Raw genomic sequence first — 14,387 nt, 5'->3', positions numbered from 1 at the left:
CACTGGGATTGGTCAATTGGGATTGTCCCACTGGGATTAGTCCATCGGGATTGTCCCATCAGGATTTTCCCACTGGATTTTTCCTACTGGGATTAGTCCATCGGGATTGTCCCATCAGGATTTTCCCACTGGATTTTTCCTACTGGGATTTTCCCACTGGGATTGGTCCATCAGGATTGTCCCATCGGGATTGGTCCATTGGGATTTCCCATTGGGATTGTCCCACTGGGATTGGTCCAGTGGGATTTTCCCACTGGGATTAGTCCATCGGGATTGTCCCATCAGGATTTTCCCACTGGATTTTTCCTACTGGGATTGTCCCGCTGGGATTGGTCCATCAGGATTGTCCCATTGGGATTTTCCCATTGGATTTTTCCTACTGGAATTGTCCCACTGGGATTGGTCCATCAGGATTGTTCCATCGGGATTGGTCCATTGGGATTTTCCCATTGGGATTGTCCCACTGGTATTGTCCCATCGGGATTGTCCCATCGGAATTTTCCCACTGGGATTGTCCCATAGGGATTTTCCCATTGGGATTTGCCCCTTGGGATTCTTCCGTTGGGATTTTCCCACTGGGATTGGCCCATGGGGATTGGTCCATTGGAATTGGCTCACTGGGATCATTCCATTGGGATTGTCCCATTGGAATTTGTCCCACTGGGATTGTCCCATCGGAATTGTCCAGTTGAAATTGTCCCACTGGGATTGGTCCATTGGAATTTCCCCACTGGAATTCTCCCACTGGGATTTTTCCATTGAGATTTTCTCACTGGAATTTTCCCATTGGATATTTTTGACTGAAATTGTCCGACTGGGATTGGTCTGTTAGGATCATCCCATCGGAATTGTCCCCCTGGGATTGGTCCCATTAGGGTCATCCCATTGGAATTGCCCCATCGTGATTTTCCCATTGGATTTGTCCCACTGGAATTGTCCCACTGGGATTTTTCCATTGGATTTTCCCCACTGGAATTGTCCCACTGGGATTGTCCCCTGGTGCTTGGGACAATGGGAATGGTGGGATCACAGGGCGGGAATTTTGGGTTCACAGGACGAGGATTTTGAGATCCCAGGATGGGAATTTTGGGATTACAGGGTGGGAATTTTGGGATCCCAGGATGGGGATTTTGGGATTACAGGATGGGGATTTTGGGATCACAGGACGGGAATTTTGGGATCAGAAGATGGGATCTCGATCACGGGATGGGAATGGTGGGATTACAGGGTGGGAATTTTGGGATCCCAGGATGGGGATTTTGGGATCACAGGATGGGGATTTTGGGATTACAGGATGGGGATTTTGGGATCCCAGGACGGGGATTTTGGGATCCCAGGATGGGAATTTTGGGATTACAGGATGGGGATTTTGGGATCAGAGGATGGGGATTTCGGGATCACAGGACGGGAATTTTGGGATCAGAAGATGGGATCTCGATCACGGGATGGGAATGGTGGGATTACAGGATGGGAATTTTGGGATCACAGGACGGGGATGGCGGGATCACAGGACGGGCATTTTGGGATCCCAGGGTGGGGATCTTTGGGATTTTCCCCCCGTGATTCCTGCTTTTCCCCGTTTTCCCAGGAACACGCGGAGCTCCGGCACTCGTCCATCGTCCTCTTCGGGAACCTGTCCCGCTTCGGCCGCACCGACTCCGAGGTTTTCTGGGAGCAGATCCTCAACGGGCTCGTGACGCTCCTGCTGCACCTGCAGGACCCGCAGCCCGACGTGGTCAAGGTGAGATTCCCGGGAATCCTGGGGGGATCCCCAGGGAGTTGGGGGATCCCCGATGCCGAATTCCCGGCGTTCCCGGTTTCCCAGGCGTGCAAGTTCGCGCTGCGGATGTGCGGGCCCAGCCTGGGCTGCGAGGAGCTGCGGGAAATGTTCGGGAATCACCTGCGGGAAGAGCGGGGGCTGCACTACGGGGAGTTCATCAACGACGTCTGCAAGTTCCTGGTGGGACATCACTGGGATATCGGGATATCACCGGGATATCACCGGGATATCACCGGGATATCAGGATGTTGGGACATTGGGACATTGGGATATTGGGACATTGGGATTTAGGGATGTGGGGGGCTGCACTACGGGGAGTTCATCAACGACGTCTGCAAGTTCCTGGTGGGACATCACTGGGATATCGGGATATCACCGGGATATCACCGGGATATCAGGACATTGGGATATTGGGACATTGGGATATTGGGATATGGGGATATTGGGATATGGGGACATTGGGATATTGGGACATTGGGACATTGGGATATTGGGATATTGGGACATTGGGACATTGGGATATTGGGATATTGGGATATTGGGATATCGGGATATTGGGATATTGGGACATTGGGACATTGGGATATTGGGATATTGGGATATTGGGATATCGGGATATTGGGATATTGGGACATTGGGACATTGGGACATTGGGATATTGGGATATTGGGATTTGGGGATGTGGGGGGCTGCACTACGGGGAGTTCATCAACGACGTCTGCAAGTTCCTGGTGGGACATCACTGGGATATCGGGATATCACCGGGATATCACCGGGATATCACCGGGATATCACCGGGATATCAGGATGTTGGGACATTGGGACGTTGGGATATTGGGACGTTGGGATATTGGGACGTTGGGATATTGGGACATTGGGATATTGGGATATTGGGACATTGGGACATTGGGACATTGGGATATTGGGATATTGGGATATTGGGATATCGGGATATTGGGATATTGGGACATTGGGACATTGGGATATTGGGACATTGGGATATTGGGATATTGGGACATTGGGACATTGGGATATTGGGATATTGGGATATTGGGACATTGGGACATTGGGATATTGGGATATTGGGATATTGGGATATTGGGACATTGGGACATTGGGACATTGGGATATTGGGACATTGGGACATTGGGATATTGGGACATTGGGACATTGGGATATTGGGATATAGGGACATTGGGATATTGGGACATTGGGATATTGGGACATTGGGATATTGGGATATTGGGATATTGGGATATTGGGATATTGGGATATTGGGACATTGGGACATTGGGACATTGGGATATTGGGACATTGGGACATTGGGATATTGGGACAGTGGGATATTGGGATATTGGGATATTGGGATATTGGGACATTGGGAACGTGGGATGCTGTTGGCATTGGGATGGGGACACCGTGGTCGTTCTGGGTTCTCCCGCGTCCCTGTGTGCCCAGAGCGTCCCCATGCCCCTATCCCAGCGTCCCCCAATCCCCTCCGCGTCCCCCGCGTCCCCAACTTCCCCAATCCCCCCGTGTCCCCAGTGTCCCCAGTGTCCCCTCAATGTCCCCAGTGTCCCCAATGTCCCCAATGTCCCCAGTGTCCCCAATGTCCCCAATGTCCCCAGTGTCCCCCACTGTCCTCCAGTGTTCCTCAGTGTCCCTGATGTCCCCAATGTCCCCAAATGTCCCCAGTGTCCCCTGTGTCCCCAACATCCCTGATGTCCCCAGTGTCCCCAATGTTCCCAGTGTCCCCCATATCCTCAGTGTCCCCAATGTCCCCACTGTCTGCAACGTCCCTGCTGTCCCCCATGTCCTGCTGTCCCCGATGTCCCCAACGTCCCCATCGTCCCCCATGTCCCTGATGTCCCCAATGTCTCTGATGTCCCCAGTGCCCCATATCCCAAACATCCCCGCTGTCCCCAACGTCCCCAACGTCCCCAATGTTCCTGCTGTCCCCAATGTCCCCGCTGTCCCCAATGTCCCCAATGTCCCCAACATCTCTGATGTCCCCAGTGCCCCCATGTCCCCCATATCCCCAGTGTCCCCCATGTCCCCGCTGTCCCCAACGTCCCCCATGTCCCCGCTGTCCCCAACGTCCCCAACGTCCCTGCTGTCCCCCATGTCCCCGCTGTCCCCAACGTCCCCGCTGTCCCCAGTGTCCCCAACGTCCCCAACATCCCCAACGTCCCCATCGTCCCCCATGTCCCCAACGTCCCCAACGTCCCCAACGTCCCTGCTGTCCCCCATGTCCCCGCTGTCCCCAATGTCTCTGATGTCCCCAGTGCCCCCAGTGTCCCCCATATCCTCAGTGTCCCCAACGTCCCTGCTGTCCCTGCTGTCCCCGATGTCCCCAACATCCCCACTGTCCCCAACGTCCCCGCTGTCCCCAACATCTCTGATGTCCCCAGTGCCCCCAGTGTCCCCCATATCCCCAACGTCCCCAACGTCCCTGTTGTCCCCCATGTCCCCCTGTCCCCCATGTCCCCGCTGTCCCCAACGTCCCCGCTGTCCCCAGTGTCCCCAACATCCCCAACGTCCCCATCGTCCCCCATGTCCCCGACGTCCCCGCTGTCCCCCATGTCTCCGCTGTCCCCAATGTCTCTGATGTCCCCAGTGCCCCCAGTGTCCCCCATGTCCCCGCTGTCCCCAACGTCCCCGCTGTCCCCGCAGATGCGCAGCCACCCCGCGCTGCTGGGCCGCCTCATCTCCACCAACCTCTTCTACTTCAAGAGCCCCTGGCGGGAGCTGCGGGCGGCGGCGGCCATGTCCGTCGGTGAGGGACGGGGACACCGCGGTGGCCTTTGTCACCGGGGGGGGGCGTCACCCACGGGGGTCCCCAGGGGGGTTTGGGGCCGGTTCCGGGCGCCCTCGGATGATTTTTTGGGTAATTCGGAAGGCTTTGGGGTCTCCGGTGATCCCAGTCTTGGGTTCTGCCCTGGTTCTGTCACCTCGCGGGGTCACAGCGGTGGCTTTTGTCACCAGGGGGTGACATCAATCCTGGAGGTCCCCAAGGGAGTTTGGGGCAGTTTTGGATGATTTTTGGGGTAACTCTGAAGGTTTTGGTGTCCCTGGTGACCCTAAAGTTGTCCCCTGGTGGACTCAGGTCCTGGCCCCCCTTGGGGTCACAGGGGTGGCTTTTGTCACCAGGGGTGACATCAGCCCTGGAAGTCCCCAATGGGTTTTTGGGTGCTTTTGGATGATTTTGGATGATTTTGGATGATTTTTGGGGTAACTTTGAAGGTTCTGGGGTCTCTGGTGACCCCAATCTTGTCCCCTGGTGGACTCAGGTCCTGTCAGCCCTTGGGGTCACCACAGTGGCCTTTGTCACCAGGGGTGACATCAGCCCTGGAGGTCCCCAAGGGGTTTTTGGTTGTTTTGGGTGATTTTGGATGATTTTTGGGGTAATTCTGAAGGTTTTGGGGTCCCTGGTGACCCTAAAGTTGTCCCCTGGTGGACTCAGGTCCTGTCATCTCCTGGGGTCATCACAGTGGCCTTTGTCACCAGGGGTGACATTGCTCCTGGAGGTCCCCGAGGGGTTTTTGGTTGTTTTGGGTGATTTTGGGTGATTTTGGATGATTTTTGGGGTAACCTTGAAGGTTCTGGGGTCCCAGTGGTGACCCCAGTCTTGTCTCCTGGTGGACTCAGGTCCTGTCAGCTCCTGGGGTCACCACAGTGGCCTTTGTCACCAGGGGGTGACATCGGCCCTGGAAGTCCCCGAGGGGCTTTTGGTTGTTTTGGGTGATTTTGGGTGATTTTGGATGATTTTTGGGGTAATTCTGAAGGTTTTGGGGTCCCTGGTGACCCCAAAGCTGTCTCCTGGTGGACTCAGGTCCTGTCAGCTCCTGGGGTCACCACAGTGGCCTTTGTCACCAGGGGGTGACATCGGCCCTGGAAGCCCCGAGGGGTTTTTGGTTGTTTTGTGTGATTTTGGGTGATTTTGGATGATTTTTGGGGTAACTTTGAAGGTTCTGGGGTCTCTGGTGACCCCAAAGTTGTCTCCTGGTGGACTCAGGTCCTGTCAGCTCCTGGGGTCACCACAGTGGCTTTTGTCACCAGGGGGTGACATCAGCCCTAGAGGTCCCCAAGGGGTTTTTGGTTGTTTTGGGTGATTTTGGATGATTTTGGATGATTTTGGATGATTTTGGATGATTTTTGTGGTAATTGTGAAGGTTCTGGGGTCTATGGTGACCCCAGTCTTGTCCCCTGGTGGACTCAGGTCCTGTCAGCTCCTGGGGTCACCACAGTGGCCTTTGTCACCAGGGGTGACATCACTCCTGGAGGTCCCCAAGGGGTTTTTGGTTGTTTTGGGTGATTTTGGATGATTTTTGGGGTAATTCTGAAGGTTTTGGGGTCCCTGGTGACCCCAAAGCTGTCTCCTGGTGGACTCAGGTCCTGTCAGCTCCTGGGGCCACCACAGTGGCCTTTGTCACCAGGGGTGACATCGCTCCTGGAGGTCCCCGAGGGGTTTTTGGTTGTTTTGGGTGGTTTTGGATGATTTTGGATGATTTTTGGGGTAATTCTGAAGGTTTTGGGGTCTCTGGTGACCCCAAAGTTGTCCCCTGGTGGACTCAGGTCCTGTCAGCTCCTGGGGTCACCACAGTGGCCTTTGTCACCAGGGGTTGGCGTCGCTCCTGGAGGTCCCCAAGGGGTTTTTGGTTGTTTTGGTTGTTTTGGGTGATTTTGGATGATTTTTGGGGTAATTCTGAAGGTTCTGAGGTCTCTGGTGACCCCAGTCTTGTCCCCTGGTGGACTCAGGTCCTGGCCCCCCTTGGGGTCACCACTGTGGCCTTTGTCACCAGGGGTGACATCAGCCCTGGAAGTCCCCAAGGGGTTTTTGGTTGTTTTGGGTGGTTTTGGATGATTTTTGGGGTAATTTTGTAGATTCTGGGGTCCCTGGTGACCCCAAAGTTGTCCCTTGGTGGAATCAGGTCCTGACTGTCAGCTCCTGGGGCCACCACAGTGGCCTTTGTCACCAGGGGGTGACATCAGCCCTGGAGATCCCCAAGGGGTTTTTGGTTGTTTTGGGTGGTTTTGGATGATTTTGGATAATTTTTGGGGTAATTCTGAAGGTTCTGGGGTCTCTGGTGACCCCAGTCTTGTCTCCTGGTGGACTCAGGTCCTGCCTGCTCCTGGGGTCACCACAGTGGCATTTGTCACCAGGGGTGACATTGCTCCTGGAGGTCCCCAAGGGGTTTTTGGTTGTTTTGGGTGATTTTGGATGATTTTGGATGATTTTTGGGGTAACTTTGAAGGTTTTGGTGTCCCTGGTGACCCTAAAGTTGTCCCCTGGTGGACTCAGGTCCTGGCCCCCCTTGGGGTCACCACAGTGGCCTTTGTCACCAGGGGTGACATCAGACCTGGAAGTGCCCAAGGGGTTTTTGGTTGTTTTGGGTGATTTTGGATGATTTTTGGGGTAACTTTGAAGGTTCTGGGGTCTCTGGTGACCCCAAAGTTGTCCCCTGGTGGACTCAGGTCCTGTCATCTCCTGGGGTCACCACAGTGGCCTTTGTCACCAGGGGTGACATCAGCCCTGGAAGTCCCCGAGGGGTTTTTGGTTGTTTTGGTTGTTTTGGATGATTTTGGATGATTTTTGGGGTTATTCTGAAGGTTCTGAGGTCCCTGGTGATCCCAGTCTTGTCTCCAGGTGGACTCAGGTCCTGTCAGCTCCTGGGGTCACCACAGTGGCCTTTGTCACCAGGGGGTGACATCGGCCCTGGTTTTTGGTTGTTTTGGGTGATTTTGGATGATTTTGGATGATTTTTGGGGTAATTATGAAGGTTTTGGTGTCCCTGGTGAACCCAAAGTTGTCTCCTGGTGGACTCAGGTCCTGTCAGCTCCTGGGGTCACCACAGAGGCCTTTGTCACCAGGGGTGACATCAGCCCTGGAAGTGCCCAAGGGGTTTTTGGTTGTTTTGGGTGATTTTGGGTGATTTTTGGGGTAATTGTGAAGGTTCTGGGGTCTCTGGTGACCCCAAAGTTGTCCCCTGGTGGACTCAGGTCCTGTCAGCTCCTGGGGTCACCACAGTGGCCTCTGTCACCAGGGGGTGACCTCGCTCCTGGATGTCCCCGAGGGGTTTTTGGTTGTTTTGGGTGATTTTGGATGATTTTTGGGGTAACTTTGAAGGTTCTGGGGTCTCTGGTGACCCCAATCTTGTCCCCAGGTGGACTCAGGTCCTGGCCCCCCTTGAGGTCACAGTGGTGGCTTTTGTCACCAGGGGGTGACATCGCTCCTGGAAGTCCTCAAGGGGTTTTTGGTTGTTTTGGGTGATTTTGGGTGATTTTGGATGATTTTTGGGGTAATTCTGAACGATTTGGGGTCTCTGGTGACCCCAAAGTTGTCTCCTGGTGGACTCAGGTCCTGTCATCTCCTGGGGTCATCACAGTGGCCTTTGTCACCAGGGGGTGACATCAGCCCTGGAAGTCCCCAAGGGGCTTTTGGTTGTTTTGGGTGATTTTGGATGATTTTTGGGGTAACTTTGAAGGTTTTGGTGTCCCTGGTGACCCTAAAGTTGTCCCCTGGTGGACTCAGGTCCTGCCTGCTCCTGGGGTCACCACAGTGGCCTTTGTCACCAGGGGTGACATCAGCCCTGGAAGTCCCCAAGGGGTTTTTGGTTGTTTTGGTTGTTTTGGGTGATTTTGGGTGATTTTGGATGATTTTTGGGGTAATTCTGAAGGTTCTGGGGTCTCTGGTGACCCCAATCTTGTCCCCTGGTGGACTCAGGTCCTGTCAGCTCCTGGGGTCACCACAGTGGCCTTTGTCACCAGGGGGTGACATCAGCCCTGGAGGTCCCCGAGGGGTTTTTTGGGCGGTTTTTGTTGGGTTTTGGGCAGTTTTTGTTGGGTTTTGGGCGGTTTTTGTTGGGTTTTGGGCGATTTTTGTTGGGTTTTGGGCGTTTTTTGTTGGGTTTTGGGTGATTTTTGTTGGGTTTTGGGTGATTTTTGTGGCGTTTTGGGCGGTTTTTGTTGGGTTTTGGGCGATTTTTGTTGGGTTTTGGGCGATTTTTGTTGGGTTTTGGGCGATTTTTGTTGGGTTTTGGGCGATTTTTGTTGGGTTTTGGGCGGTTTTTGTTGGGTTTTGGGCGATTTTTGTTGGGTTTTGGGCGATTTTTGTTGGGTTTTGGGCGATTTTTGTTGGGTTTTGGGCGGATTTTGTTGGGTTTTGGACGGTTTTTGTTGGGTTTTGGGCGGTTTTTGTTGGGTTTTGGGCAGTTTTTTTCGGTTTTGGGCGATTTTCGTTGGGTTTTTTTTTTTTTGGGGGGGGATAACTTTGGGGTTTTTAGGGAATATTCCCGTCCCAGTCCCTGATCCCGGAATTCCCTCCAGGATTCCTGGTGCTCCACACGGACGAGGAGCAGGGCCAGCAGGTGGACCTGGACCAGCTCATCTCCGGTGAGTGCGAATTCCCAAATTCCCGACTTCTAAGGGTAAAAAAAATAAATCTACATTTTGTAGGACCTGGACTACAATTTTGGGGGAAATCCTGTGTTTTTAGGGCCGAATTCCTCATTTTTAGAGGGAAAAAAAAATCCCATTTGTAGGGAAAAAAAATCATTTTAGGGTCTAAACTTCAATTTCTAGGGCCAGATTCCTCGGTTTTAGAGCAAAATTCCATTTTTTAGGATCTAAACTTTCATTTTTTTGGTAGAATCCTACATTTTTAGGGCCAAATTCCTCATTTTTAGGGAAAACAATCCCATTTTTAGGATCTGAACTTTCATTTTTTTTGGAAAACCCCGCATTTTTAGGGCAATTTTTCCATTTTTACAATTTAAACTTCAAATTGTTTAGGGCCAAGTTCCTCGTTTTTAGGGCCAAATTCAACTTTTTTGGTCAGAAAACTTTGGGACGTTTTCTAAACTTTCATTTTTTTGGGGGAAATTCCAGACTTTCAGGGCCAAATCCCTCATTTTTATCCGCAAAAAATCCCATTCTTGCGATCTAAACTCTCATTTCTGGGGAAAACACCACATTTTTAGGGCCGAATTCCCTGTTTTTAGGGGCAAACCGCATTTTTAGGGGGTGGAAAAAAAAAATCTACATTTTGTAGGGCATAAACTTCAATTTTTTGGGACAGCCCCTCATTTTTAGGGCAGAATTCCTCATTTTTGGGGCAAAAAAAAAAAAAAAAAAATCCCATTTTTTTTCAGGCCAAAGCTGCTGATTTTTCGGGCTGTTGGGATTTTGGGGTCGGAATTCGGGGATTCGGTGGCCGGAGGGACCCGAACCTCCCGGGAAGGGCCCTCTTGGCGCCCCGGCAGCGGGATGAGGTCACTTTTTTGGATTTCAGGGATTTTTTCCCCTTCTCACCGCTGACCTCATCCCGTGGAGCCGAGCCCGGAAAATTCCCGAGCTTTCCAAGGGAGCCGCAAAAAAACTCTAAAAAAGGGAAAAAAGTCGCTTTTCCGCCGGCTCCGAGGGCCCTGCCAGGAGAAAAAGGGGGGAGCCGGAATTCGCCCGGAATTCGGGGAATTTTTGGGAGCCTGGGGCTGGGCTCTGATCCCAAGGGGAATGAGGGAAAATCTCCAGGAATGTGGGATAAACAAGGAAAAAAACTTGGGAAAAAAGCCCGGATGCGATCCCGGCTCCCGGGAGCCGCTCCAGGATTGGGGAATGGGGGCTGGGAGAGGTTTGGCCGGGAAAATCCCGTGGGATCCGCTCCCAGTCCAGCCCCAAATTCCCGGGATCAAAGGGCCCTGAGACTTTACTTCTCGTTTGAATCTTTTTGGGATCATCCCAAGCTTTTAATTTTTTGGGATCATCTTGAGCCTTTCATTTTAATTTTAGAGTTTTTGGGATCATCCCGAGCCTCTCCTCTAAATTTTTTTTTTGGGATCGTCCAGGGCCTTTTCTTTTAATTTTGAGTTTTTTTTTTTTTTTGGGGGGGGGATCATCACAAACACTTAATTTTAATTTTTTTTTGGGGACCATCCCGCACCTTTAATTTTAGGGTTTTTGGGATCATCCCGAGCCTTAACGCCAGACTTATTTGGGATCATCATGAACATTCCGTAGTTTCAATTTTTCTCGGGATCATCCCGCCGAGCCTTTCATTTAAATTTCATTCCACTCCAAGTTCTGCTCTTCCCACCAAAAAAAAAAAAATCCTGGGACAAACAGGGAGAAAGAAGGAGCCGAGCTGGGAAAATCCTGAGTTTTCCTCCCTTTTTATCCCACTTTTCTCCCACCAGCACCTTTCCCTGTCAGTCCTCAAATCCTGCAGAACAATAGGAATGAAATCCTCGTTTTTTTGGGACACAATCCATGAGAATTCCCCCAGATCCCGCAAATCCAGCAGGACTGAGAATTCTGGGATGGGGGCTTGGAAGCTCCTGGGAGCGCTGGGAATCCGGGGCTGGATTGGGAGCGGATCCCACAGGGTTTCCCCGGCCAAACCTCTCCCAGCCCCCGTTCCCAAATCCTGGAGCGGCTCCTGGGAGCTGGGAATTGATCCAGGGGGAATGCAGCGAAATTCCAGTGGGAATGCAGCAGGAATGCAACGGGAATGTGGTGGGGGAAAAGTGGGAATGCAGCGGGAATAAAGCAGGAATCCAGTGGGAACGCCATGGGAGCAATGGGAATGCCACGGGAATATGGTGGGAATCCCTGGGAATTCCGGGTGTTTCCATGGCCACATCCCAGGCTGGGGCATCTTGATCCTGATCCCGATCCCTATCCCGATCCCGATCCTGATCCTGATCCAAATCCTGATCCCAATCCTGACCTTGATCCTGATCCTGATCCCGATCTCAGTCCTGACCCTGATCCCAGTCCCGATCCCAATCCTGATCCTGATCCTGACCTTGATCCTGACCCTGATCCCAGTCCTGATCCCAATCCTGATCCTGATCCTGATCCCAATCCTGACCCTGATCCTGATCTCAATCCTGACCCTGATCCCAGTCCCGATCCCAATCCTGACCCTGATCCTGATCTCAATCCTGACCCTGATCCCAGTCCTAATCCCAATCCCGATCCTGATCCTGACCTTGATCCTGATCCTGATCCCAATCCTGACCCTGATCCTGATCCTAATCTCAATCCTGACCCTGATGCCAGTCCTAATCCCAATCCTGATCCTGACCTGATCCCAATCCTGACCTTGATCCTGATCCTGATCTCAGTCCTGACCCTGATCCCAGTCCCAATCCCGATCCCGGTCCTGATCCTGATCCCGATCCCAATCCTGACCTTGATCCTGACCCTGATCCCAGTCCTGATCCCAATCCTGATCCTGATCCTGATCCCAATCCTGACCCTGATCCTGATCCCAATCCTGACCTTGATCCTGATCCTGATCTCAGACCTGACCCTGATCCCAGTCCCGATCCCAATCCCGATCCCGATCCTTATCCCAATCCTGACCTTGATCCTGATCCTAATCTCAGTCCTGACCCTGATCCCAGTCCCAATCCCGATCCCGATCCTGACCTGATCCCAATCCTGACCTTGATCCTGACCCTGATCCCAGTCCTGATCCCAATCCTGATCCTGATCCTGATCCCAATCCTGACCCTGATCCTGATCCCAATCCTGACCTTGATCCTGATCCTGATCTCAGACCTGACCCTGATCCCAGTCCCGATCCCAATCCCGATCCCGATCCTTATCCCAATCCTGACCTTGATCCTGATCCTAATCTCAGTCCTGACCCTGATCCCAGTCCCAATCCCGATCCCGATCCTGACCTGATCCCAATCCTGACCTTGATCCTGATCCTGATCTCAGTCCTGATCCCGATCCCGATCCTGATCCTGATCCCAATCCTGATTCTGGTCCTGACTCCACTCCTGATCCTGATCTTGATCCTGACCCTGTTGCCGATCCCGATCCTGACCCCATCCCTGCTCTGCCGTTCCAGCCCTGAAGCTGCTGCTGAAGGATCCCGTTCCCACCGTGCGGATCAAGGCGGCCGAGGCCCTGGGACGCCTCGTGCGCCTCCTCTGAATCCCGGAATTCCCGGAATTCCCTGGAATTCCCAGCTCCGAGACGCTGGGACGCTTCATCCACCTCCTCTGAATCCCAGAATTCCCGGAATTCCCAGCTCCGAGACGCTGGGACGCCTCATCCACCTCCTCTGAATCCTGGAATTCCCGGAATTCCCAGCTCCGAGACCCTAGGATGCCTCATCCACCTCCTCTGAATCCCGGAATTCCCGGCTCCGAGACCCTGGGACGCCTCATCCACCTCCTCTGAATCCTGGAATTCCCGGAATTCCCAGCTCCGAGACCCTAGGATGCCTCATCCACCTCCTCTGAATCCCGGAATTCCTGGAATTCCCGGCTTGGCTCAGCAATACCCCGAGGGATCCCAATCCAGTCTCCGAGGGATCCCAATCCATGGGAAAAGTCTTCCTGCACCTTCATCCTTGGGAACGCCGGCACCTTTCCAGACACGGGGGCAAAAAAATTGGGAAAACGGCCGGAATTTGGGATGGGATCCGACTGCGGCATCCCGGGATCCGCAGGGAGCCCGATCCCACCCCTCCAGCTGCTTCCCCATGATCCGGGATCTATTCCCATCCCTCCGCTCCCCATCCCACTCTGCTGCTTCCTGGTGGATAATGGGATCCGTTCCCAAAATTCCCACCCGGAACCCCCACCATACAGAGACCTATTTTTAAATAAAGCTTTCGGCTCCTGATCCCACTCTGGAATTCTGGGATTCCTCGGGATCTGGGGGATGGGAAGGGGGGGATCCCACCCGTGTCTCCATGGGGAGGATCCGGGGGTTGTTCCCAGCCTCTCATCCGGAGGGAAAACCTTGGAATTCCTGGCTGGTCCTGCCCCGTTTCTGTCCCACCTTCGGTTTTTCCTTTGGGATCCCGGTCCAGATCCCATTCCAGGTCCCATTCCAGGTCCCGGTCCAGATCCCGGTCCAGATCCTACTCCAATTCCCATTCCAGATCCCATTCCAGGTCCCATTCCAGGTCCCGGTCCAGATCCTACTCCAATTCCCATTCCAGATCCCATTCCAGGTCCCGTTCCAGATCCTATTCCAGGTCCCATTCCAGATCCTATTCCAATTCCCATTCCAGATCCTATTCCAATTCCCATTCCAGATCCCATTCCAATTCCCATTCCAATTCCCATTCCAGGTCCCATTCCAGATCCTATTCCAATTCCCATTCCAGATCCCATTCCAATTCCCATTCCAATTCCCATTCCAGGTCCCATTCCAGATCCTATTCCAATTCCCACTCCAGTTCCCATTCCAGACCCGACTCCAGATCCTATTCCAGGTCCTGCTCCCTCCCAGGGCTCCTTTTTTGGGATATCCCGGATGCCGGGAATCCCATTTTCCATCCTTCTGCCATTCCCCGCCTGTCTCACCCCTTTCCCTTTGCCCGGGGTGGGTCTGGAGGTCCCTGGAATATCCCTGGAAAACCCTGGGAAGCTCCCGGGAATGCCAGCTGGGAGCTCCCAGTGGGAGTGATGGGGATCCCCCCCCCCCTTCCCGCGGAGGTCGAGTTGGGAATTCAGGACACAAGGAGCTGGGATTCTGTCCCAAAAAATCTTCCACTGAGCCCCGGGAATCCTGGGAATGCGACGTGTAGGGAATGTGGGGATGGGACTGGGATGGGGAGCCCCGGGAATGTGGGAATTGG

The 14,387-nt window shown here is 53.2% G+C and overlaps 1 protein-coding gene across 1 annotated transcript in view; it reads left to right on the top strand.

Annotated features, from left to right (window-relative positions):
• LOC137467991 (maestro heat-like repeat-containing protein family member 1) overlaps positions 1-12,849 on the top strand; it is a 56,168-nt gene extending 43,319 nt beyond the window's left edge. Inside the window, exons 16-20 of the mRNA XM_068179415.1 lie at positions 1,589-1,741; positions 1,826-1,960; positions 4,454-4,556; positions 9,107-9,172; positions 12,642-12,849. Coding sequence (XP_068035516.1) covers positions 1,589-1,741; positions 1,826-1,960; positions 4,454-4,556; positions 9,107-9,172; positions 12,642-12,727 — 543 coding nt within the window. The 3' untranslated portion in view covers positions 12,728-12,849. The remainder of the gene's footprint in view (positions 1-1,588; positions 1,742-1,825; positions 1,961-4,453; positions 4,557-9,106; positions 9,173-12,641) is intronic.
• Positions 12,850-14,387: the final 1,538 nt, after the last annotated feature.

Source organism: Anomalospiza imberbis, unplaced genomic scaffold (assembly GCF_031753505.1).
Source record: "Anomalospiza imberbis isolate Cuckoo-Finch-1a 21T00152 unplaced genomic scaffold, ASM3175350v1 scaffold_94, whole genome shotgun sequence".
Classification (NCBI taxonomy): Eukaryota; Metazoa; Chordata; class Aves; order Passeriformes; family Viduidae; genus Anomalospiza; species Anomalospiza imberbis.
The sequence above is the reverse complement of the archived record's forward strand: the minus strand, read 5'-3'. Positions and strand labels throughout refer to the sequence as shown.